General features: G+C 40.4%; 1 protein-coding gene across 2 annotated transcripts in view; it reads right to left on the bottom strand.

Moving 5' to 3' along the window:
* Positions 1-26,069, bottom strand: part of KCNMB4 (potassium calcium-activated channel subfamily M regulatory beta subunit 4) — a 64,654-nt gene that overhangs the window by 3,735 nt on the left and 34,850 nt on the right. The window contains exon 3 of one of the 2 annotated variants that reach the window (XM_034936223.3): positions 5,838-17,995. The exons of the other annotated variant lie outside the window; for it this stretch is intronic. Within the exon in view, the coding sequence (XP_034792114.1) occupies positions 17,890-17,995 (106 nt within the window). The 3' untranslated portion in view covers positions 5,838-17,889. Of the gene's footprint in view, positions 1-5,837; positions 17,996-26,069 lie in introns of those variants that run through there. 2 annotated transcript variants of the gene reach the window in all.

The raw sequence follows: 26,069 nt of genomic DNA, 5'->3' as shown, positions 1-26,069 counted from the left end.
ACAGCTCTAAGGTGCTCCATAATCTCCTTCAACAGGAAAAACATTTCTCTGCACAGTAATGCTCACGCTCATCATTCAGTTTTTTGACTTAGTGAGATTATCTCTAAATTGCTTCTTGTGTCCTAATTAAAGTCTAGCTCATTCAAACTGGGCTTGTAGTGCCTTAATTGAAGGCACTCCCCTGTCTCAGTTTCCTCCAATTTTATCAGGCAGGCAGTTTTCAGATTGTTTAGCCAAAAACTATTTGCAAAGGGGTTTGGGCTTAGAATTCAATTTGCCGTAATTATATGGTAGGGAATGAACTATAATTTCTTTATAAATAATCACTGTTTGCCACATGTGGCAAACTGGATAAATGGCATGATGGGAGCTGACATAATAAAACCAGGATGGTGACACGAATATGTGGACAATAAGCAAAAAAGGGGTAATTACTCTATATCTAGGGACTTCAAAAAAGCAAGCAAGAGATTTCTCTTGGAGTATGCAGGAACACAAATGAAAAACACTTTTAAGCCCTGGGTCAGGGCTACAAAAGAAGAGTAAATACTGTGGGTACCCATAGAAAAACTTCCCTAAGCACTGGCACTACCCTGAGTCAAGGTTTGAAAATATGTGGTGATAATAATGACAGTCAGCATTTATTATGTGCTTTCTATCCTCCCGGTGCTGTGGTAGGACATTCAGACTCATTTGATCCTTAAAATGACCAAGTAATTTTTAATTTTCACTTTATAATGGAAGAAACTGAGGTAAAAAAGATTAGTTTCCCCAGGATTACACAATTTAAAATAATGACATGATTTGAAACCCTGTCTGTAAGATTTTTTAAATTGTACTATTTATTTACCCTTAAGCCAGCTTTTCTCAAATTTGAATCACTTAACGGTGCTTGTTGAAGTACAGTTCCCTGGTTTTCAACCCTTGATTTACTATAATTAGCATCTGAGTTTGTGGGATCCAGAAATCTGCATTTTGGAGAAGCTCTGAGATGATTCTTATGTGCACTTCGGTTTAAGAAGCATTGTGTAAAGTTCTAATAGTTAAAAAAATGAAATATGAAATGCAATGCTACTTAGCTAGCTATTTCCCAAACTGCCTAATTGATACTTATGTTCAGCTCATTTTCTTTTTTTCTTTTTTCTTTTTTTTGAGACGGAATCTCGCTCTGTCACCCAGGCTGGAGTGCAGTGGCACGATCTTGGCTCACTGCAACCTCCGCCTCCTGGGTTCAAGCGATTCTCCTGCCTCAGCCTCCTGGGTAGCTGGGACTACAGGCGCCTGCCACCACACCCCACTAATTTTTGTACTTTTAGTAGAGATGAGGTTTCACCATATTTGGCCAGGCTGGTCTTGAACTCCTGACCTTGTGATCCACCCGCCTCAGCCTCCCAAAGTGCTGGGATTACAGATGTGAGCCACCCCGCCTGGCCTGTTCAGGTCATTTTCATGATCTCTACATATTTTTGTGTAGAGATGGGGTTTTACTATGTTGCCCAGGCTGGTCTTGAACTCTTGAGCTTAAGCAATCCGCCTGCCTCGGCCCCCCAAACTACTAGGATTATGGGCGTGAGCCACTGCGCCCAGCTAAAAATGCTTTTTAAATATCAAATGCATCAGCCTAGTTTTTGACAATGGCTGAAGAGCAAATCGTTCAAGACTCAAATCACTGAGGTGCCTGAAGTGTCCTATGTTTCTGGGTGAGGGTGTCCCATCAGGTTAGATTCCTAACATGGAGGTGGCACAATGATTTTTTTATAATGAAAACCAAAGAAGACCTGACATGTGATCTTTCCCAGATAACTTTGCTTGAGGCTGGGTTTCAGAGAGCCTCAGAAAGTCTTCTACAGAAATGTCAAGTGTATAAACAAATCTTTAAATGAGATGCCACAAGTGAAAGAGGTGCCTATGTCATAGGTTTTCAGGCAAAAGTTACTGACCACGATATGTAACCTAGAAAGCCTTGATGCGAGTATTATTCAGTGTTTTGTTTTGTTTTTGTTTTTTTGAGATGGAGTCTCGCTCTGTCGCCCAGGCTGAAGTGCAGTGGCCCGATCTCGGCTCACTGCAAGCTCTGCCTCCTGAGTTTACGCCATTCTCCTGCCTCAGCCTCCCGAGTAGCTGGGACTACAGGCGCCCACCACCACACCTGGCTAATTTTTTTTCTGTTTTTAGTAGAGACGGGGTTTCACTGTGTTAGCCAGGATGGTCTTGATCTCCTGACCTCGTGATCTGCCCACCTCGGCCTCTCAAAGTGCTGGGATTACAGGCATGAGCCACCACACCTGGCCTCAATGTTTTTTGTTTTTTTGGCAAAACTCCATGCTATGGGATTTCTGGAAAGAGATTGTATTAAAACACAACCCATGAAAATATCTGACTTGATCTATTGATTCATGACTTTAAAAAGATTTCCAAAGATGTTTTCTACTGAAAGATGTTAACAATTAACTGAGAAAAGTGTTGGATTTGGTTTTGGCATAACTGAGCTGATCTTACTGAGAGTAATTAGCCAGTGTGTCTAGTTGTTGTTTGATGCAATCGTAAGACCTTGCCAAGAGAGCAGCAGAGCGTGCTTGTCTTCCTATGCAATCACAGGAAGGCAACCTAAAAGCTATATCAAGTTATGTTATAAAGTATAGTGGGAATACAGAGACCAGAACACAGAGACCCTTTGTAGTATTCTTTTTTTTTTTGAGACGGAGTTTTGCTCTTGTCGCCCAGGCTGGAGTGCAGTGGCACGATCTCGGCTCACTGCAGCCTCTGCCTCCTGGGTTCAAGCGATTCTCCTGCCTCAGCCTCCTGAGTAGCTGGGATTACAGGCGTGTGCCACCACATCCGGCTAATTTTTGTACGTTTAGTAGAGACAAGGTTTTGTCACGTTGGCCAGGCTGGTCTCAAACTCCTGATTTCAACTGATCCCCTTGCCTCAGCCTCCCAAATTGCTGGGATTACAGGCATGCCCCGCCGCACCCAGCCTTTGCAATATATATATATATATTTTTCTGAGACGGAGTCTCGCTCTGTTGCCCAGGCTGGACTGCAGTGGCGCGATCTCGGCTCACCTTTGCAGTATTCTTTACACTGAACTGCTCTGTTGTGGGGATCCACTCAGAACTCCAGCATTGGTTTCAAGATTATCTTAAGCTGAAGACATTTTAGATTCAACAAGTGCTAAACAAAGCTTTCTTGGATCTTCCCTTATCTGACTAAAAGCAGTAGCTTCTGAGATTTGAGGCTACTGTAAATCCCTTCTCCAGGGGAATTTTGTGGCCCTGAGGAAGACAGAAAGACCACTAATACTCATAAAGAAAAACATTACCACTAACTTGTCCTCCTAAAAAGCCATTTGTCCTTCCCATAGGAAACTTTTCTTCCTCTCCCTTTTCCCTACTAAGTTAGGTAGACAAGCCCTGAGTCTAAACACTTCTTATATACTACTGTGAAGCCCCATGCTCATAAAAATGTTAACATTGATAAAATGTGTATGCTTTTTCTCTGGTTAATTTACCTTTTGTCAGTTTAATTCACAGGCCCCAACCACTAAACCTGAAATGTAAAGGAAAAGTATTTTGTTTGTTTGTTTTTGTCCCCTACAGTATCATGAGCCAATTTTTGCCCACTGGGGTCTACCAATGATATTGTGATAAGGGCTTTTAAAAGCTTGGGAGGTGGCCATGCACAGTGGTTCATGCCTGTAATCCCAGCACTTTGGGAGGTCGAGGAGGGAGGACTGCTTGAGCCCAGATCAAGACCAGCCTAGGCAACATAGGGAGACCCTGTCTCTACAAAATATAAAAAAATTAGATGGGCGTGGTGGCATACGCCTGTAGTCTTGGCTATTTAGGGGCTGAGGTGGAAGTATCGCTTGAGCCTAGGAGGTTGAGGCTGCAGTGGGCCTGCAGTGAGCCAAGATTGCACCACGGCATTCCAGCCTGGGCGACAGACTGAGACCTTCTCCAAAAAAAAAAAGATGAAAAATAAAAAGGCTAGGGAGGTATTATAACAAGATTATGGTTTGCTCCACAGATGCTTCCTATCTATGAACGAAAGGCTGATTATAGATGTATGAATGTTATAAACAGCCTTACATTTTCCTTAGCTGTTTTCTCAAACTAGGTTAATTTTAAGTAGTAATGTTTAATTGTACAAGAGTTGCTGCCCATCAAGCTTGCCTATTCTTCATGGAGAAAATTAAATCAAGCCCCAAACTTGCAGTTTTTGGAAAGAAAAATTTGCATTCAGTTTTGGCAGGATATCCAGAAAACTGGCAGGTATGTTATTTTGGAGAAATAAAGTGTTATATATGTATCTCAGGTACAGCAAGGAAAAAAATAATTCAGTAGCACTAGACCCATGATTAGGACTACAAATAGAAGTTATACCCCAAACTTATCCCACAAACTATCATTTAACAGCATTAAATTCTTACGGTAGCTGGGTTTGGCAAATGTTTTCCTACTGATTAAGATGACCGTCCCTTCAGATGCAGCCCAGTGAAGTAATCGTCTCAACCAAGTCTCCTAAAGTAGAGGCCTGGGGAAACCGTCGCCGCTCTGTGCTCCCAGAGTAATAGACTTTTTAAAAGGTTTTACTCACACTGTGTGGTAATTATTTTTTATCCATCTGTCGGTTTTCCCAATGTGATTCTTATAACCCTGAGATCGGGGGCCTATTAAGGATAACCCCTGCCGGAGATGCTTCCTGAGTTCTCAGAAATAAAGAGGGGTAATCGTCAAGACCTGCAAACCAGAAGGATGCTTATGACTTTCTGTCTTTTTTAAAAAGGCAAATCAACGAATGAATTTTATTCTAAAGTCAGCTTGGCACAAAAAGGCTTTATTAATTAGAAATCCTTTGTTGCTCTTCCATTGAAAATACAACGGAAAGAGAATTTTCAACCTAGTTAGATATTCTCTAAGATCAGATCTAAGAAACTGCATTAAATTTACATTAAATCCTTTTCCTCTTCCATCGACCTCCTTGAGCTGCTCAGGAACCTGGATCAGTTCAACGTTATCTCCACAGCAGAGAGGAGGACTTTCAATTCATTGATTTCATCAGAATGCAGGATTTTGAAAACTAGCTGACAGCCTTGTTCCAGAAATTCCTGTGAGGTTTTCTTTAAGAATTGCTGTTCTTCAGAGTAATTTGGTCTGTGGTTTCTCTGAGTTACCAAGTTATTTATTTCATAGAGGACTATAAGTGTTTTTCTGTCCAAACATTTAAACTTAAGGTTTAAGCAGAAATAAACTGGAGACAAGAAGACATTTACATTCTTCATTTGAGACAGATTTTTCTTATAATAGTTCTCACCTTGTTAACCTACTTTGTAGTTCCAAATTTGATGTGAAAGTTCAATAGTTTAAATTCGTATGGGAGAGATGAATTATTGATTCAATAAATTGTGTTGGGACCATACATGCCATTTGGAGAAAAAAACAGCAGCTCCTCATTTTATTCTCCCCACACATACCAAAAAATCCAGATGGATGAGAACCTTAACTGTATAAAAACAAACTATGAATGCTCTAGAAAAATAACTTCGTTTAAAAAAAAAAAAAAAAAAGGCTGGGCATGCTGGCTCACGCCTGTAATCCCAGCACTTTGGGAGGCCAAGGCGGGCGGATCAAGAGGTCAGGGGGTCAAGACCTTCCTGGCTAACATAGTGAAACCTCGTCTCTACTAAAAATACAAAAAATTAGACGGGCGTGGTGGCGGCCGCCTGTAGTCCCAGCTACTCGGGAGGCTGAGGCAGGAGAATGGCGTGAACTTGGGAGGTGGAGCTTGCAGTGAGCCAAGATTGCGCCACTGCACTCCAGCCTGGGCGACAGAGCGAGACTCTGTCTCAAATAAATAAATAAAAACCCTTGGAGTTTCCTCATTTGTAAAATGGGAAATAAAACCCTCATTAAGAAGATCAAATGAGGGTATGTATGGGAAAAGTTTTTTGTTTTTTTGTTTTTTTTTCTTTTTTGAGACAAGGTCTCACTCTGTCGCCCAGGCTGGAGTGCTTAACCTCCTGGGCTCAAGCAATCCTCTCACCTCAGCCTCCCTAGTAGCTGGGACTACAGGTGCCCACCATCACGCTCAGCTAATTTTTACAATTTTTTGTAGAGACAGGATCTCATTATGTTACCCAGGCCAGTCTCGAACTCCTGGACTCAAGCGATCCTCCAACTTTGGGCTCCCAAAGCACTGGGATTACAGGTATGAGTGACCATACTCAGCTGGGAAGCAGTTTTCTACAAAACCCTACACAGCATAGGTGACCTCAAATCTAGTCCAAGTCCAACTTTTCCAACCTTGAAGAAATGAATTTGACAACCCCAAGAGTATGATACAGAACCAGAACCTTTTAAAATTTGTAGTATTTTTTTTTTTTTTTTTGAGACGGAGTCTCGCTACGTCGCCCAGGCTGGAGTGCAGTAGCGCTATCTCAGCTCACTGGAAGCTCCCCTCCCAGGTTCACACCATTCTCCCGCCTCAGCCTCCCGAGTAGCTGGGACTACAGGTGCCTGCCACCACGCCCGGCTAATTTTTTGTATTTTTAGTAGAGACGGGGTTTCACCGTGTTAGCCAGGATGGTCTCGATCTCTTGACCTCATGATCCGCCAGCCTCGGCCTCCCAAAGTGCTGGGATTACAGGTGTGAGCCACTGCGCCTGGCAATTTGTAGTATTTTCAAAGCTCAAAGTTGAAGAAAAGCTCATATTCATTGTAAAAGTCAATTACACTTAGAACTATCTGCAAATTACTGCCTGTATCTATTTCCTATTGCTGCTCTAGTAGCTTAAAGCAACACAGATGTAGTTTCTTACAGTTCTGGAGGTCAGAGGTTTGCAATCTGTTTCACTGGACTGAAATGAAGGTGTCAGCAGGGCTGTGTTCCTTCTGGAGGTTCTAGGAGAGAATCTGTTTCCTTGCCTTTCCCAGCATCCTTTCCTGCATTCTTTGGCTCATGGCCCCCTCCCTGGCATCACTCTAATCTCGTTTCCCTGATCACATCCCCTACTACTCTCTCTGATCTCATCTCCCCCTTATAAGTATCCCATGATTGCATTTGGGGCACACTCAGGCAATCCAGTATAATTTCCCCATCTCAAAATCCTTAATCACATCTGCAAAGTTCCTTTTATCATACAAGGTAACATGGTAGCAAAGTAAAATAACATAAATCCATGGGGATTATGGTGTGGACATCTTTGGGGGCCACTATTCAGACAGCCACAGTACCATAAACCACTCTCCTATACTGTAATCAGTTCCTTACTAGCACAAGTTTTCTATCCCCTTTCCCAGTTAGTCATTCAGAATTAAATCATCAACAGAAGTATTTAAAAATAACCTAGGGAATAAACTGTTTTCTATTCATTCTATTTTATAACTCAGATCTACAATCTGAGTTATAAGATTTACTTTTTTCATTCTTTTTTCAGTGTTTGCCTTTTATGACAGGCATTTACATACAAGACACACCTGCCCAAAGATTAGCATACGTTATGAAATACTTCTCTTTCCTTCATCCTTTTCCTACATTGTGCCTTTGCCTAGCTAGATCTCCACTATTTCCACCACTACCTGCTGTTCCTAACCACAGCATTAATAACACTTTGCAATTTTAATATCCATCCTCCCTAAGTGCCTCCTTACTTTTTATAGAATATCCTTTTTGTCTTTGTAATACATCTTTGATATTTCCTTTTCAACTTTATTTTTTATCAAATGTGCCCAAAGATTCTTGGTTCTTCTTTATTCAGTTCTTTTATGATACAATGTCACTAGCAATTCTAAACTGCATATTCATTTTAGCCCCAATCCTACGCCACACCATATTTGACTTTCCTAAAGTTTTTGTTCATTAACTATCCTTTGAATATTTTTTTTGAATTCTGAATTTTAAAATTGAAGTAGAATTTCTGCAGAGAGAAATTCAGAGGTAACAAGTGCATGGTTTAATCAGTTCTTCTTGTTGTTTTGATACTGCTGATTTCTGATCCTTTCACTTCTATTTTATAAAAACATTTATCCAACCCATTCTATTCTTTAAAACCCACATTCTTCCTTACAATGATTTCTCTCATATTTGAAGAGCAATACTGTATTATTAAATCAGATTTCATCCAGAAACGGGGAAATTTAAGGGTGAGCCATTTTGTTTCCAAAGAAAGTCTCTCAGAACTCATTTTCTATCTCAGCGATGCCTAGTGCTAAAGAAACACCCTCAGAAAATGGAAATGTTGATTTAGGATGTTAATGCTGAAAATATCTTTCTTTTTTAGAATTCCTTAAAGGAATTAATTCTTAAACATCAAAAGGTGCTTGCTGTGATATAGCATGTCTGATAATATAGGGCTACACAAGGGACTTCTCAAGCAAGCCCGGGCTGGATAGGACTAAAAATCAAAGGACTAATTATATCAGGACATCCCATATTCCCTTCACTGATTAAGACAAAACAATGGGGCCCCTTATTTTACTTTGTAAAGCCAAATTAACAAAGCTGAAATAGAAGTTCTCCTTATAAGAAAGGCTACAAACACTGGAAGGATTAGTCACAGTGAGCAAAAATCACCGATGCACCCAAAGTATGCATATGAGCAGGGATTCCACTGGGTATCTATAAGGCTGGCAAGAGCTTTAGAATTTGGTTCTCAAGGAAATGAGGTGGGTAAGGAATCCCCCCAAATGTCAATGTATCTTCTTACCATCTCAACAATCCTGGGTACAATGTGCACAGATGAAATATGGCATTTAAAAGGAGGTCAAGAAACATTTTCCTCATGATTTTTGATATAAAACCAAGATGGCAACAAACACTGGAAGGATTAATCACAGAGCAAAGTTAGCATGCGCCTTTGTCTCAAAATCTTCAAAATCTTTTAAATGAAATAAGATTATATCCAAGGGCCTAAAAGCAGGTGTCTTCTGGGTTTGTCCAAGACCATAATTCTAAAATCCTAGAATCTGCTTCATTGCTTCAGGTGAATGAAGTCATAGGCTACACCAAGCATAGTGACTGCACACATATAAAAAGCTGCTTTTTGAAAGATCACTTTAACAACCACATTTTGTATCATTTCCCTAAGCTGAATCATGTTCTCAGCCCTCGCTCCAGGCAAAGAGGACACAGAAAAGAGATATAATCACAGATCACACACTTGCAATGTGGGTGTGAGAAACCGTTTCCAGGGAGAAAATGACAAACATACTGATGCACCCAAAATATGCATATGAGCAGGGATTCCATTGGGTGTCTGTAAGGCTGGCAAGAGCTTTAGAATTTGGTTCTCAAGGAAATGAGGTGGGTAAGGAATCCCCCCAAATGCCAATGTATCTTCTTCTTACCATCTCAACAATCCTGGGTATGATGTGCACAGACAAAATAAGGCATTTAAAAGGAAGTCAAGGCACATTTTCCCCATGAATTTTGATATAAAATCAAGACGGCTTCTTAGATAGGACAATTGAAGTGGGGCATAGCAACACGGGCTAGCTGAGTCTCCCATGGCTCAACCACAAATGCCCCCATAAAGAATGGTCGGTGGTCTCAGTGAGTTTGTTCAACTCCCAATAACCTGGATTTTTTTCCCAGTATTCCCGCTCCTAGAAGAGCATCACACCCTGCTAAGCTCAAAGTGAGAGCTCAGTAAATGTTAGTGGGATAAGAAAAGACTTCAAAGAAGAAAGTGAAAATCCAGTGCCATAGAGTGTCACTTAAGCAAATTAAGGTAGCGGGCAGGGAACAAGATCTTAGATTTCATGGAGGTTTTTTCCAAAGGCCACATATATTCGTTTGAAATTGCAAATATCATGGATGTATTTGCATAAACAGGCATGTGTATTTGCTTGTGTTTTTACAGACTGTGCCAACTATTTTCAGATAATTTCCAAGAATGAATGATCATATTTACTACTCATTCTGTCATTACTGTTCTTCTTCCTGCTTCATCTTTTAATCGATCTCTATCTAGCCCAGCCAACCCCAATGTGTGTATAACAACTGTCACAAGCAGTTCCTGTTCCTTCAACTCACCTGCCCCATCCCTGTTTAGGTGCTTTGTCCTCCTTGAGGAGCCTCCAATGCTGCTGCTCCTATACATGTCACAATTTCAGACCCAGCATGCTAGGAACTGCTGCCAGCGCCTGGTTAAGCCAATACTAAATGGGCCCAAACAGGTGAACAGACATTCTGTCTTTCTCCAAACCTCTGAAAAAGATTCTGCAACTCATCTCACAGTAATTTGTTCCCTAATTTACTCTTAGGAAATTGTCCTTAAAGTCTGATTAGGTTAAGTCCAATTCCCTGTAATTAGATCTTCAGTGAAGAAAAATCTACCCATCACCACAATTTATTTTCTTTTCTATAGCTCCAGCATCAGTATTGTACCATTATTTTGGCAGCTCTGGAGAAAGGATTTGAAAAATATATCCGGGGTGAAGGGAAAGTCAGCTGCATGTCTTTCTGAAGAAAGCGCTACCTTCTGTTATAATATCATCATTCTAGAAGATTCCCAATTGTTAACAGCCTATTTCATTAAAGTGTATTACACACCGGTTTTTTTAATTAAATAATTAGCAGCTTATATATATTTTGCTATTGCATGTAGGAAGACAGAAATAGGCTAGCATTTCTATCAAGGCTAGCAATGAATCATTCATCCTAACCCCTAAATTATATAGTAAAGAATACTTTACTATACATTCAATTTTTACATTCAATTTTGTTGTAGTCTGTCAAGCAATATCTTTCAGTTAAAATGCATTAAACATCTTGAAATGCCTTTGCAAAGTAAAATTAGCTAAATTAATTTTGAGGTTCTTTTCCTAAATGATGAATTGATTACAAATATGTTTGGAGAACAAAAATACTATACAGAAATATGCATAACAATTAAAGTGGTGACTTACAGTTCAACAATAGAATTTTAAAACTTGAGTAATGAAAAAGACCCTATCAGTCTTCAAGTTTCTCTTAGATGTGCCAGCAGCTTAACTTTATCCTGGTAGCATGTGATATTCAAAATTCAAGAAAACACATGTAAATAACTGTCAGATTGGTGGAATAAACATGGTAAAGAATTTGAAAATCACTAAAAAGTATAGCCACAGGTATTCCTACAGAAACCTGTTTTCTGCTCTTTCACCTTGATACTAGCATTAATGTCCCAGATAGGTGCCCCTCCTTCATCTGGGGTCCCATAGTGAAAATGACATGGAGCAGAGCTGCACACGACCCAAGACAGACCTAGACAGGAAATAAACATTGGTTGTTACAAGCTTCTGAGATTTTCAGGTTGTTACCACAGCCTAATTTAGCCTAAGCTCACTGATACACACCAGGAAAGGCTGAGGATCCAATGGTTTCACTAAGGAAACAGCCACGATGGTCAAAAATAATCTTAATCTAAAGCACAAAAAAGTTTAGAGATGTTTATTTGGGCATTTTAAAAGACTTTCTTGGTACTCAGCTCTCTTCCATTCAGCCATGTGATATTTGCAGAACAACTATGATGTAGCAGGGACCAGGGCCATATTTGTGTGTTGGCTCTCACTAGTCAGCTGTAAATCCGAGGGCAGGAACACCATTTTCCCATGTTTATATTCCCATTACCCAGAATAATGCTTGGCATGTGCTCTAGGTGCTCATAAATGTTTGTTGTTGGCTTATTGTTGAAATCCATTTCAAAATGCAATGGACATTTGTACAAAGTGCAGAGGTAATATTAAAGAAGGAGAACTGAAGTTTGCCTGGGAAAATAAAAAGGAAGTATCTTTTCAGCAGACATGAAAGAACAGGAGATTAGAGTTTGGTGAAAAAAGGGGGAAAGAATTTCTTGGTAGAAGATACAGCACAAATGCTTTGGTCTGGCATTTCAGATTATTTTGCCACCAACAATGCACTTTAAATAATGTTATAATAGCAATCTTATTAATTAGATTTAATACAGTCCCTTATGTTATCCTAACCCAATATGCACTAGAATCCTGGCTGATGTTAGCAGCACCAGAGCAGAATGCTTAAGAGAACAGACTCTGTGAATCTAATTAATGCCACTAAATTGTAAGTCTAATTAATGCCACTAAATTGTGCACCTTACCACAATTTTTAAAGATTCACCATGGTTAGTTCTGTAATCTCAGTGTGGAGGTAGACCATATTGTCCAAGTTTTACAGAAGAGGCTTCTGGAACTAAGAGGTTTGAATCCTGGCTCTGTCACTTGCCAGCTATGTGATTTGGTCATATTGCTTAACCTCTGTGTTCCAGTTCCCTCATGTATAAAATGAGGATTGTGTTAATAATGCCTTGTAGGGGTGTTGTGCAGATTCAATGAGTTAATATGTAAAAAACATTTAAATAGTTTCTGGTACAGAGGCAGCATGGTAAACAGGTATCGGCTATTATGAAAGGCCAAAGGAAGATCAGCAGTGAAATAGGTCTATGTCCTAGTCCTTTTCAGCATTTTTATCGATAACTTGGATGAGAAAAATCAAAGCCATTTTGACTTACAATTAAGATAGAATTATGATGGAAGATATAACAAATATGATGGGTACCATAATCAAGAGTCAAAATAATCATGAGACTGGAACAATCGGTCAAAAGCAACAAGATGTAGTCACATATAGGAATAAATTTTAAATTCTTGCATATTTAAATGCTACACAAATCTCAACAGTTTAAGAATGGGGGGAACCTGCTTTAATAAAGAGCAGCATGTATAAATCAAATGTTGGGGGAGCAAGTTTAATTAAGTATAAACTCCATATGAATCGATAGTGTGCTGTAGCTGCCAAAAAAGCTCATGCCATGTCGTTAACTGAGTTTCAGTCTCTGGATTTATCAAGGGTGGTAGAAATGTGCTGCCTTCCTCTGCACTGGCCAGCTCAGGGCACAGTAAGAAAAGCATCCCAAATGATGAGAACAAATCTGTTCCCAACAGGGATGGCAATATGAACTTGGTGACACCCACAGTCTGAAGGTCAAGTACTCAGGTGCAGATCCTGACACTGCTCCTCCCTAGCCATGTGATCTTAAAGCCTCTGTTGTCTCCTCTGTAACACTTGGACAATATGGTCTACCTCCACACTGAGATTATAGAACTAACCACGGTGAATCTTTAAAAATTGTGGTAAAGTATACAACTGAGTGGCATTAATTAGATTCACATAATTTATTTCCAAAATCCTTTTTTTTTGAGACAGAGTCTCGCTCTGTCACCCAGGCTGGAGTGCAGTGGTGCGATCTCAGCTCACTGCAATCTCTGCCTCCCGGGTTCAAGCAATTCTCCTGCCTCAGCCTCCTGAGTAGCTGGGATTACAGGCATGTACCACCACGCCTGGCTAATTTTTGTATTTTTGGTAGAGATGGGGTTTCACCATGTTGGTCAGGCTGGTCTCGAACTCTTGACCTCATGATCTGCCTGCCTCAGCCTCCCAAAGTGCTGGGATTACAGGTGTGAGCCACCGCACCCGGCCCAAAACTTAAATCTCACCAGACAGAAACTCTCTAGCCATTGAGCAATAGCTCCCCACTTTCCACTTCCCTCAGTCCCTGATAAACTTGATATACTTTCTGTCTCTATGAATTTGCCTATTTTAGGTATTTCCCAGGATTAATTTCTTGACAACTAAAAACGTTTAAAAATGGAGTGGGCTTCTTCAGGAGGAGGTGATGTCCACTGTCACAAGAGTCGTTCAAGTAGAGAACAGAAAACACTTCAAAAAATTATGTGGTGGGGATTCATTTTGGGTTGCAGCAAATGAATGAAAAGTGTCTCCCAGATTTGACAGTCTATGAGTCTATGAACTCCACAATACATTTGACATGTGTTTCTGGTGACTTCTAGCCCCATTTTATCTAAGATGAAACTGAGGCAAGAGCTCTTTGATAAGTAGCCCAAGGTCAATCACTAAGTCACGAAGAGAGCCATGGATAGAAATGGAGTGGAGTCTCCTGACGCACAGCCCTGCCCTGCATTCCACCATCTGATGATGCTGCACTCTATGACCTACTTGTCCTACGGTTCTTGTATTTTTCCTCCCAAATTCCCTCAGGGCTTTGTTTGAAGGCTGCATAAAATATCTTAAATGAAAAGTGATTTAATAACATCAAATTCTTAACTTTAATGCCACGATGATAAAAGCTGTTAGAAGATGAATTTGCAAGCATGAAAACACTTTGATTAACCATTAGAAAACAGACTCTCAAATGTAGATTTTAAGTAATGTACACCCATTTGGATGTCAGACTGAGAAAAAACACTGGAATAACTTCCATATATATTCCACAGCATACTGGAGAAGCCACAGCAATCACTGCTTTTTTTAAAAAGTACAGATTTTGGGACCAAAGAAAGCCTTCAATTCTGATGTAATCTCTCTTAATATGGAGACAGACACAAATGTATATGGAAAATATTTGGTTTTGGTAAGATTCCAGATTTACTGTTTTGTTTTTTAAGATTCAGGATATATCATTGGGTTTAATGTCTAAAGAAAAAGCCAATATGTTCCTGTAAAAAATAGCCATAGAACCAGTCTATTCTCTAATGATAAGACTGTAAGAAATACTTCTCAGAGTAGAAGACAAAAATAAGTAATTTTTACCAAATATCAAACACAGTATTGAGTAATTCATTCCAATGTCAACAAAATTTTCCTCTGGAATTTGTTCCAAATCTTAGGTCCCATCTTTATATGCACATTTTCCCCATTTGTATACTAAGAGGTCTGCTAGTAAAAACAAAGTTTTTTCTTTAGTAATTTGCTCTATAAAAAAGCCAAAAGAAAAACTTAGAAGCCAATGGTACAATTAAATTCAACATATAAATATATTAAAATACATCTTTTTTTGAGCTTGCATCTGTTTTTAGAGCTCAATCTGTTTTTAGAATGCAAAGACGTCGGGAAAATAAACTACAACTGACCAATCATTTTTCACTCTATTGGTTATAAACATATTCAGATGCCTATTTCTAAGCATGTAAGTGTTGTCTGTCTCACATAACAAGAAATCCAGAGGTAGCATGGCCAGGGCAGGGGCAGCTATTCCACAAGAGTGCCAGGAAGCTGGCTCTTTTTGCTCCACTCTTACTAATGTGTAGATGTCCACTCTCCTGTTTATCACCTCAAAGCTGCATGATGCCTTTTGCTGTTGTGGCATCAGAAAGCAGGAGGCAGTAGCACTCGCATCAGAAAAGCAAAGGCTTTCCCAGAACATTCCAGTTAATGGTGCCTCCAAAACAGTTACCCAGGACAGAAAGCCAGAACTGGATCCAATTCCATCCAGTTCTTAACCTCAACCCCTATCAAGCATCATGTACTTCTCTAAATCTGCAGAGTCCACTTCCTTCAAGTCCTATGTCCATTCCTCCTTTTCTTCCTCCACTAATTCTACCTTTGTCCAAGCTCCTACCATCCCTTGTCTAGACTGGTACAACAGTCTCCAAATTGTTCATGGATCCTCCAGCTTTGGCTTCTATCAATCTACCCTCCATGCTGTCACTAGACTCATCTTTCTAAAACTTAAATGTGACTGTCACTCCTCCACTGCCCTTAGGACAAATTTAAACCCCTTAGCATGACATAAATGCACAGTATTATCTATTTCAACCTCTTCAGTTCATCTACCACTTTCTTTTTTCTTTTTTTAGACAGGGTCTCCCTATGCTGCCCAGGCTAGCCTTAAACTCCTGGACTCAAATGATCCTCCCATCTCAGCCTCCCAAGTAGCAGGGACTACAGGTATATGCCACTGTTCCCAGCTTGAGATGGTAGCATTTTTATGTGTAAAATTTAGGACACTAAATTACAAAAAGAGTAACAACCATGATACCAGAGTGATAAGCTATTCTGTGGCGGCAGGAAGATCTCTGCAGCCCCTGAAATGGGCTTGCTTCACGGAGAGGAAATAGACATTTACAAAAGTGAATTTTCCAAATAATTAAAGCTTAAATTTTAAGTTGAATAAAAACTAATAAAATATTAAAATATTATTGGTAAAAATCTTCCTAAAAATGCATTACACATTTCCTTGCCTTTTAAGGAGAGTAGGTTGAACCAAATTTAACCTTTTTTGATGACTCAGTGTCATCATTATGAAACTCAATTACCGTTGAGGTAGCAGGGCTGTCTCCCTCTCCATTAAATGGCTCCAGACTGTTAACCATTTATTTCTTTACTAATTGCCTCTCCCTTTCACCATTAGGATTTTATCTAGCATCTTAAGTTGTTGTAATTTTGTACAAGTCTTCAGAACCAGGGAATCATAAAACCATAGAATTTGAGAGTTTGAAGGAATTTTAGAGATCATTTCATCCATCAGTCTATCAAATTTTATAGTTAAGAAAACTAAACCCTAAGTAAGTGAGCAGTCTTTTTCTAATCAGTTGCTTTTCATCTTCTATTTTAATGGCTTTAAAACTGTGTTCTGAAGAAACCGCTACTCAATTTGAGCTCAGGCCATTATGTTTATCTTTCTTTAAAATGCTAAGGGTAAACTGGATTTAAAAACATACGCTACAGGATAAACACACTTTGAATGAACTTAGAAATTAGGATATATCTGTTAGCATCAGGAGTACAACATATTTATTTTAACAACAGAATTTCTTCTTTCTTCCTTTTTTTTGTGTTCTGTTGTTTTACTCATTCATAAAACCCTCATTATTTATTTATTCAACACCTCAGCCTCCAATCAGTAAATAACCAGGCCCAACTTTGTTTCTAACTTAGTTGTTAGAAATCTACAGAGGCAGGGAAGAAAAGCATATGTGTTTACTAAGTATTAGCTATGGTGCAAATGTGTTTCTTACAAAACCAAAACAGAAGCTCTTAAGATGGGTAATGCTATCCTCATTTTACAGGCGAGGAAACCAAGATGGAGAAGCTGCACTATTTATCCAAGGTCGTACAATTAATCAGTGGTAGAGGAGAAATGTAAACCCTGATGCTTGATGTCACATGACTGCTGCCCTTAAGGAATTCATAATCTATAACAACAAAAAAGTACATATTCAACTCTCTTAACAGTGTGATAAAAGCAACCATGGCAGTGTGGGACTGCAGAAGAGGAAGTAATGAATTATACCTGAAAAGGTGGGAGAAGGTTACACAGTGACATTTGAGGTGAATCTTAATAATAGTAATAAAAACAATAATAGCAAACACTTTTGTAGGAATTATTGTGGGTTAGGCACATGCCATCTCCTTGATATTATATCCCACTTCTGCAAAGGAAACTGAGGCACAGATAGATTTCAGTAACATATCTAAGACCACGCCACTAGAAAGCGTTTGGTTCTAGAGTTCATTCTAGGACTACGGTGCTGTGCTAATTCCCAGAAGTAAAAAAGGTGCAGGTGTCCCCAGGTGAGGAGAAAGAGACAGGAGCAAAGGCATCAAGGTGTATGGGAAACAGAATGACTCGAGGTGACTGATGCAGCTGGAATAAAAGTTAAAATATGTAAAGCAGACCATATTACCACTCTGCTTAAAACCAACGACTGGCTGCTCACTACATTTTAAGAGAAATCTAAGCCCTGTCTAGTTCTTGCTCCACTCTCCCACTCATTCACAGTTCTCCTGACACACTGGCCTTCTAGTACCTAAAACCACCAAGCTCTTTTTTGCCGCAGAACATTGGCACATGGTAGTATCTCATTCTGAAATATTCTCCCCCTAGCTTTTTACCTAGCTAATTCTTGAACATCCTCTGGTCTTGACCTAATTTTGATTTACACAGAAAGGTCTTTGAAATTCCCCATCATGCTGTAATATCTCATAGCAGCATCCTCAGCTTCCCCTTCATAGCACTACCCTACTTTGTAATTATACTACTGTTGTGACTACAGACTATAGGCTCCATGAAGGCAAGGACCGTGTCTGCTATTTTGTTGTTGTTTTCTTGTTGTTTTGTCTTTGGTTTTCCTTGACTGGCACATAATTCAATGGCAGAAGTTGAAGTTGGAATTGGAAGAGCATGGCCTTTATCCTATAGATAAGAAGAAGGCAGAAAAATTTAATCAAGGACTGTGACGAGATCAAAAGGAGGCTTAAACAAAGCAAAACAAAACCTAGCGTGGTGTGGATGACAGACAAGAGAAAGACCAAGGCTAACAGACTAGTTGAGGATGCCTTCAACAAGCCAGGTGAGAGCCTGAATCCAGGCAGTGGTGGAGGAAGTGAATTCAAGAGACTGCACAGGTGGTATGGCTGGATTTGTTCATTTGACGTGTGTGTGTGTGTAAGCCTGCTCCGTGTACTCTGTGACCTACTATCCAGAGGTATAAAACAAAGTACTAAAAAGTAAACCTGTATAGAAAAACTCTATGCTCTCCAACAAGAGGAAAAGATACAAAGACTGATCACTCCTTTTGGCCTTTAGATCCAAAGGGAATTGAAGAATGAATAGTTATTTTCAAAGGGACAAGCCCTCTTCAAGGAGAAGCCAGTTAAGGCAAAGATGAAGAAAGAAAATTGTATGAAAAGATTGAGAATACAGAGAAGTTTTCTGGCAATGAAAAGGGGGTTTCAAAGTATTCTCGTTAAGGGGGTATAAGTTAGGTTTTGCTGAGAAGGGATAAGCCAGGGAAAGACTGAGGAAAAAAATGAAAAAATGATATAGGGAGAATTGTGAACTTACCTGAATAAAAAAGTGTAAAAACAAAATCTACACATTTTGGAAGGAGACTGAGCCTCGAGGTTAAGGGAGGCAAAGAGTGGAAAGGTTATACGGGAAGGCCACAAATGGACTCAATCCTTGGCATGAATTCACCCCAGTGACGCCTCTGCAGAATCCTTCCTGGGTGTAGAGAGGGATGGCCGCACGGAGACTGACTGCCCATGGCAGGCACAGCTGCTTCGGGGCTGCTTCAGCCACTGCAGACTCAACACTGGAATATAGCTTGCCTCAACAAGACTTAACCAGTGGAAAGCTAAGACTCCTCTAATCTTTGTCTTAGATTTTTAAAATAACACCCTTTTCTTGAAAGTGAAAACTTGACTATTCTCCCTAATTTCCTGCATTTGAGCGAAATCTAAAGGTTTCTTTAAATATAAAGTTCATCTTTTCAAGAGCATCTGGGAGTCCATACAGTAAGTCTATTTTAATTTCATATTTAGCAGTAGTAAAAAGTGTACTAAGAGTAGATGGCACCAGGGAGCTGCCATTTTTCACACCTCCAAACAGCACTCCTGTTTCCTCTCACATATGTCATGGTAAAAGAGCCAAACTCCGAACGCCTGCCTTCCCAGAGTCGCTGAAAAATCCTGTCTTGAGTGCTGCTGGGCTGTGATAGACCACCCCCGCTTCTATCTACACCCCCACCGTTTGGGAATGGGACAGTGAGATGATGGATAGGGAATGTGTATCCGTTCTGAAGGAGGTATAATGAGCTTAAATTTACTGTACTAAAGTTAACACAACTGCTATAGGTGACATAATAAGAAATTTGTATTTGGTCTCTGCCCCGGTTCCTGGCACAGAACTTGTAAAACCCTTGTAATTTCCTGAGTAGTCGGGGTGAGAGGAGAATCTTCGTTTTTTCATAGTAAGCCCCTTTCAACCATGCCCAAGTTTATACTAGTGAGGTGACTCTTGGAGGATGGGGACCGGTTGTCAGAAGAACCAACCATGTGAATAGAGGATTAGAATTCAGCACCACCTCGGGCCGGGCGCGGTGGCTCACGCCTGTAATCCCAGCACTTTGGGAGGCTGAGGCGGGTGGATCACGAGGTCAGGAGATTGAGACCACCCTGGCTAACACGGTGAAACCCCGTCTCTACTAAAAATACAAAAAATTAGCCGGGTGTGGTGGCGGGCGCCTGTAGTCCCAGCTACTCGGGAAGCTGAGGCAGGAGAATGGTGTGAACCCGGGAGGCGGAGCTTGCAGTGAGCAGAGATCAAGCCACTGCACTCCAGCCTGGGCGACAGAGTGAGACTCCATCTCAAAAAAAAAAAAAAAAAAAAGAATTCAGCACCACCTCTCTCTAGCCACCTCTCCAGGCAAGGGAGAGTTGGCTAGAGATCAACTCAACCACCAAGGGCCAATGCTGTAATCAATCGTGCCTATGTAATAGCCATAAAAACCCTAACAACTCCAGAGCTCCTGGGTTGGTGCATACATCAAGGTGCTGGGAAGGTGGTGTGCCTGGAGAGGGCCCCTTGCTCAATGCATCTCTTCCATCTGGCAGTTCCTGAGTTGTGTCCTTTATAATAAACTGGAATAGTAAGTAGTGTTCTGTGAGCCATTCTAGCAAATTATTGAATGCAAGGAGGGAGGATGTGGGAACCCCTGACTTAGAGAAGGTCAGCCAGAAGTACAGGTAGATAACTGGGACATGCACTTGACATCTGAAGTGGGGGTCATCTTGTGGGGCTGGACCCTTTAATTTGTGGGATCTGATGCCAACTCCAGAAACAAACTGAACTGTAGGACACCAGCTAGTGTCACCAGAGAACTGAACTGCTTGGTGTGGAAATACCCCACACATTTGGTGTCAGAATTGTTGCGAGAGTACAAAAAAATACTTTTATACTTTTAGTATATAATTTGGTTTAGCTCTTTTTAGGTAGACCTCACACTTCTGGAGGAATAGTCCTTCTTGATTGGGTACTGAGAATATTCAAAATTCATGCCCTGACAGGAGGAGACAACCCTGTCAGGGGGAGGCAGCCCTCACAACACGCAGTTCCCAAGTGGGGAGTGAGAGGACGTTCATCAACATGGTCACCAGCTAGTCAGGACAGCACGTGGAAGGGGTGCCTTGTTCACCTCCAACTGCAAGCTCAAGCTCAGGAACGTTCTGAAACCAGTTCCCAGTCCAGGGCAGGAAGCTTCAAGGAAGCACCTGATTCACACAGCAGTGGGTTCAGGCTCAAACAGTCCCACCTCACAGAAAAAGAAATCTGCGTACTCCTTCAGCATTTCATTTCATTCTGTCTCATTTTCTTCAGGGTATGTTCCATTTTTACTTTACGATATACATTATATTTTTCTCTCTCCCTCCAACAGTTTTCATCTGCAGGAGGCTTATTTCTCTATATCCACTCCTCAGTTACTCACCTCCTCCCCAAGCCTTTTTCCAGTCATAGGAAACTTTAATTTTATTTTATTGTGGTAAGAATACTTAAGATGAGACATACCCTCTTCAATTTTTAAGTGTACAATACATTACTGTTGGTGATAGTACAGTATTGTTGTACACAAGTGTTGACTTGTACTGTACAAGTCTGTAGAGCCTATTGATCTTACTTGACTGAAACTTTATGGCCATTGATTAGTAACTTCCATTACCCCCTCCTCCCAGCCCCTGATAACTACTACCATTCCACTTTTTTAATCTATGAATTTGACTATTTTAGATATTTCATATAAGTGGAATCATACAGTATTTGCCTTTTTGTGTCTGGCTTCTTTCACTTGGTATAATGTCCTCCAGGTTCATCCATGTCGTCACATGTTGCAGAGTTTCCTTCTTTTCAAAGGCTGAACACTTCCATTGTATGTACATACCATATTTTCTTTCTATTTCTTTTCGAGATCGGATCTCGCTATGTGGCCCAGGCTGGACTCCTGGCCCCAAGCAATCCTCCCGCCTCAGCCTCCCCTAGCTGAGACCCCAGGTATCACCATTGCACCTGGCTTCACATATTCTTTATCCATTCATCTGCTGATGGACATTTAGGTTGTTTCCACATCTTGGCTATTGTGAATATTGCTGTGGTAAAAGGAGGACTGCTCTTCAGGATCTTGAAGAGTCAAGATCCTGATTTCAAGTCTTTTGGAGAAATACCCAGGAGTGGGATTGCTGGATCATACGGTAGTTCTACTTTTAATTTTTTGAGGAACATCCATACTGTCTTCCATAGCAGCTGCATCCTTTTGCATTCCCACCAACGGTATGCAAGGGTTCCAATTTCTCCGTATCCTCACCAATACCTGTCTTTTGTTTTTTTGTTAATAGTCATTCTGAGAGGTGTGAGGTGACATTACATTGTGGCTTTGACTTGCATTTCTCTGATGATTAGTGAGGTTCAGCAATGTTTCATATACCTGTCAGCCATTTAGATGTCTATTTTTGAGAAATATCTATTTAAGCCCTTAGCCTTTTTTAAAATCAGATTATTAGTTTCTTTTACTATTGAGTTGTAGGAGTTCCTTATATATTCAGGGGATTAACTCTTTAGCAGATATATAGTTTGCAAATATCTTCTCCTATTCTGCAGGTTGCCTTTTCACTCTGTTGAGTGTTTTCTTTGCTATTTAGTATGATGTAGTCCATGGCAAACTTCTTGAATGAGTAGTCTGTACTTATCAAAGGCTGTACCTAAATTATCTTCTTCTTGACTAACTTCTTCTCCTTAAAATACTCTCCTTTTAAGACGTTCTTATTTGATTTTCCTCTCACCCTCTGGCCACTCTTCCTTCATCTCCTTCTGCCTATAACTTAAATGTAGATGATCCTAAGATTCTGTCAACATTTCCCTCCTCACTCTAAATGTTCACAATATGCACTCTTTGTCTTCGCTTCAACTACAGCTTGTGCGCCATGATTCCCACATCTGAATAGCACTGCTTCTGACCTCTTGCTCCTTAACTTAAAAGTCTGTGTTTCTAACTCTTTCAAAGCATCTTCTGGATATTTTAAGAATCTCTCAAATTCAGCATACTCAGAGCTAGACTGTCCTTTTCTAACACTCAGTCAAGTCTGACACCTTTTTCCTTATCACTTACATTGTCATTAAGTTCTGTTGATTCTAACTAAAAAATCTTACTGCTATAATCCTTGTTGCTACTTTCACGACCACTATTCTCGTTTATGCCCTCAAAGTCTCTTACGAGGACCAGCAGATAGTCGATGGGAGCTTTGGGAATCAGACTAACTGGATTCCAGTTTTTGCACTTAACAGTTGTGTGCATTGGAGAAGTTATTTAACTTTTTAAATATGCAGTTTATTCATATGTTAAATGGGGCTAGTATTTAGAGATTTAGTAATCTAAATAAAATGTCATTCACAATGGCAGGCACACAGTAACCATTCAAAAATGTTTTTCACTCAGTACTCTCCTTTCTTTCTGCCTTTAACCCATCTTTCCCAGCCAGTATACATTCAACATTCACACCAGTTACTTTCTAACTCAAAAGGTCTACTCAAGTCAGTCTTCGATTAAAAAAAAAAAAAACTTTTGACAAATTTTTATTGCCTATATGACAAAGAATCTCTTTAGCTTGACACTAATGACCCATTAGAAATCTAACCCCAAGCTACCTTTCTAGCTTACAAACTCATTACTCCATATTACATAACTTATTTACCTAAGGTATCTTACATTGTCAAGCCTTGATTTCTTTATTGTTGCCACCTCAATGTTCAGTCTTCCCCCTTCTATTTCTAGCTGATGTAATCATATTTATATTTGCATATGCATATGCTTTCAGCAATAAATCCTAATTCCTTGGAAGCAAAGAACCCTCCTTTTAATTTGACACATTGCATTCACTTATTCATTCACTCACCAAATATTTATTACCTGAAACCCAGACATTGTGCTAGATATTAGAGATACATAAACAAAGAAGACTGGCCCACACCCTTAACAAGTGTGCAGCCTGGTGAGGAAAATGGGCATACAAACAATTCCAGTAATGGGTGAAAAGTGAAAGGGCAGAACAGTGACTGTAGTTTCTGGTTATCGATTAGAATCTCTAGCATCGATTTTACAAAATGCTAATGCCCAGTTTCAACCACCAAAGATTCTAATTAATTGGTCTGTGGTAAATTTTCTTTTTTTAAAGTTCCTCTAGCTGGGCACAGAGGCTCCCGCCTGTAATCCCAGTACTTCAAGATGGGAGGCTCACCTGAGGTCAGGAGTTCAAAACCAGCCTGGCTAACATGGTGAAACCCCGTTTCTACTAAATAATACAAAAATTAGCTGGGCATGGTGGCATGCACCTGTAATCCCAGCTACTTGGGAGGCTGAGGCAGGAGAATCACTTGAACCTGAGAGGCAGAGGTTGCAGTGAGCCAAGATCGTGCCACTGCACTCCAGCCTGAGTGACAGAGCGAGACTCCTACTCAAACAAAACAAAAATAAAATAAAATAAAAAGCTCCTGTGGCCTAGTTATGTGACGCAACCCCTGCAAGCCCCTGGGAGAGAGTTGTAAATAGAAGCCTATGGAATATTATGACTCAGAAACATTTCCTGAAAAAATAAAATAAAATAAAATAAAAGACGATGACTGTGGAATATGGGAGGGACACCTTTTCATTGGCATTTTTGGTTGTTCCACAACACCTTGTTCCCTTTCTTCTTCCTTCCCAAATCTACTCAGGGGTATACCCCGTCTCCAAGTGACTTAAGAGATGTAACACTAGCCCCAAGTCAGGGGTTGATTCGGATTGTTCTTTCTTGTGATTGGTTTAGGTGTGGGCAAAGGAACTCACTGTGAACAAGGATACATGAGGGGAGGTCGCCTGTGGGAAGATGGGAAAAGTTTTCCAAATCCCAAGAAAAATGCATCAAGAAAGACAGGCTCTTTCTCTCTTTGGACACTGCTGCATCTGGCTGGGACATCTGGAACTGAAGCAACTATATTATAACTGTGAAAAGAGCCACCTTGAGGCCAGATTTGAAAAGGAGCTGGGTTTTGGTAACACTATTAAGTCATTGCATCAAACAACCCTGACATCCGTCCACCTGTGCATTTCTCCTTCATTTTCATTTTTTTCTTTCTTCCTTTTTTTTTTTTTTTTTGACGCAGGGTCTCATTTTGTCACCCAGGCTAAAGTGCAGTGGTGTGATCATGGCTCATTGCAGCCTCAACCTCCCAAGGCTTAGTAGGACCCAAGCAATCCTCCCATGTTAGCTTCCTGAGTAGCTGGGACTACAGGTGCACATCATCATGCCTGGCTAATTTTTAAAATTTTTTGTAGAGACAGGGTCTCCCTACGCTGCCCAGGCTGGCCTTGAACTCCTGGGCTCAAGTGATCCTCCCGCCTCAGTCTTCCACAGTGTTGGGATTACAGGCGTGAACCACCATGCCTGGCCTTGCATTTCTTGATGTATAAAATAATACATTTCCTAATTTTTTTTATGATGCTTCGAGTCAAAATTCTGATTACCTGCAACAAATCACATCTCAACTGATATAGAACTAAATCAAAATTGGGGATCAAGGAAGGCACCCCAGAGAAGGTGATATCTGAGGAGTTTCCAGTATGGCCGCCAAGAAGCAGGAAAAGCAAATAAAAAGGCATACATATAAAAGTATAAAATATTCTGGGAAGTGCACATAGTTCAGAATGGCTATTGCAAAGAGTTTGAGCAAGGAAATGAGGTTCGAGAAGTGACAGCCTGGGACAAGATCTTGAGAAGCCTTGTATCCTGTGGTAGATTAAATGTGGTGACAAATGTTTTGCAGCTCCTCCTATCAAGAGGCAAAGCCTACTCCAGAACCTCAAGAATACGGCTGGCTTCAGGACTTGCTTTGACCAATAGAAGGTGTCAGAAGTGATATTATTCAAATTCCAGAGCCGAGGCCTACCTCTCTTGAAATGCTGTCTGAGGCTGCCATGTTGTAAGGAAGGCATTCTAGCCTACTGAACAATGAGAGGCCAGGTGGTGGGGATACTGAGGCGCCCCAGCTGACAGCCAGCACTGACTGCTGGGCATGTGAGGGAGGAGGCCATCTTGGACCATGCAGCTATTTCAGCCATCATCTGACTGCAAATGAGCACAGCCAACCCACAGAATCATTAAAAAAAAAAAAAAAAAAGTGTCATTGCTGTAGTAAGTCACTACGTTTAGGGTGGTTTGTTATGCAGCAATAGGTATCTGACATAGGCCATGCCAAGATGTTTGAGCTTTATTCTGAAAACTATGCAGAGTAACCTGATTAGACTCATGTGTTAGAAAGATTACCTTGGCAGTACTATGGAGAGTGGCTTGGAGTGGGTCCACGGTGGAGGCGGAAGACTTGTTACAAGACTATTGCGTTAATGGAGCTGAGAAATCTGGATGTAAACTAAGACAGTGATAGTGGGGAGGCAGAGAAGAGTCAT

The sequence above is a fragment of the Pan paniscus genome, chromosome 10 (genome assembly GCF_029289425.2).
Source record: "Pan paniscus chromosome 10, NHGRI_mPanPan1-v2.0_pri, whole genome shotgun sequence".
NCBI lineage: Eukaryota > Metazoa > Chordata > Mammalia > Primates > Hominidae > Pan > Pan paniscus.
This window is presented reverse-complemented; position numbering and strand designations above follow the sequence as displayed.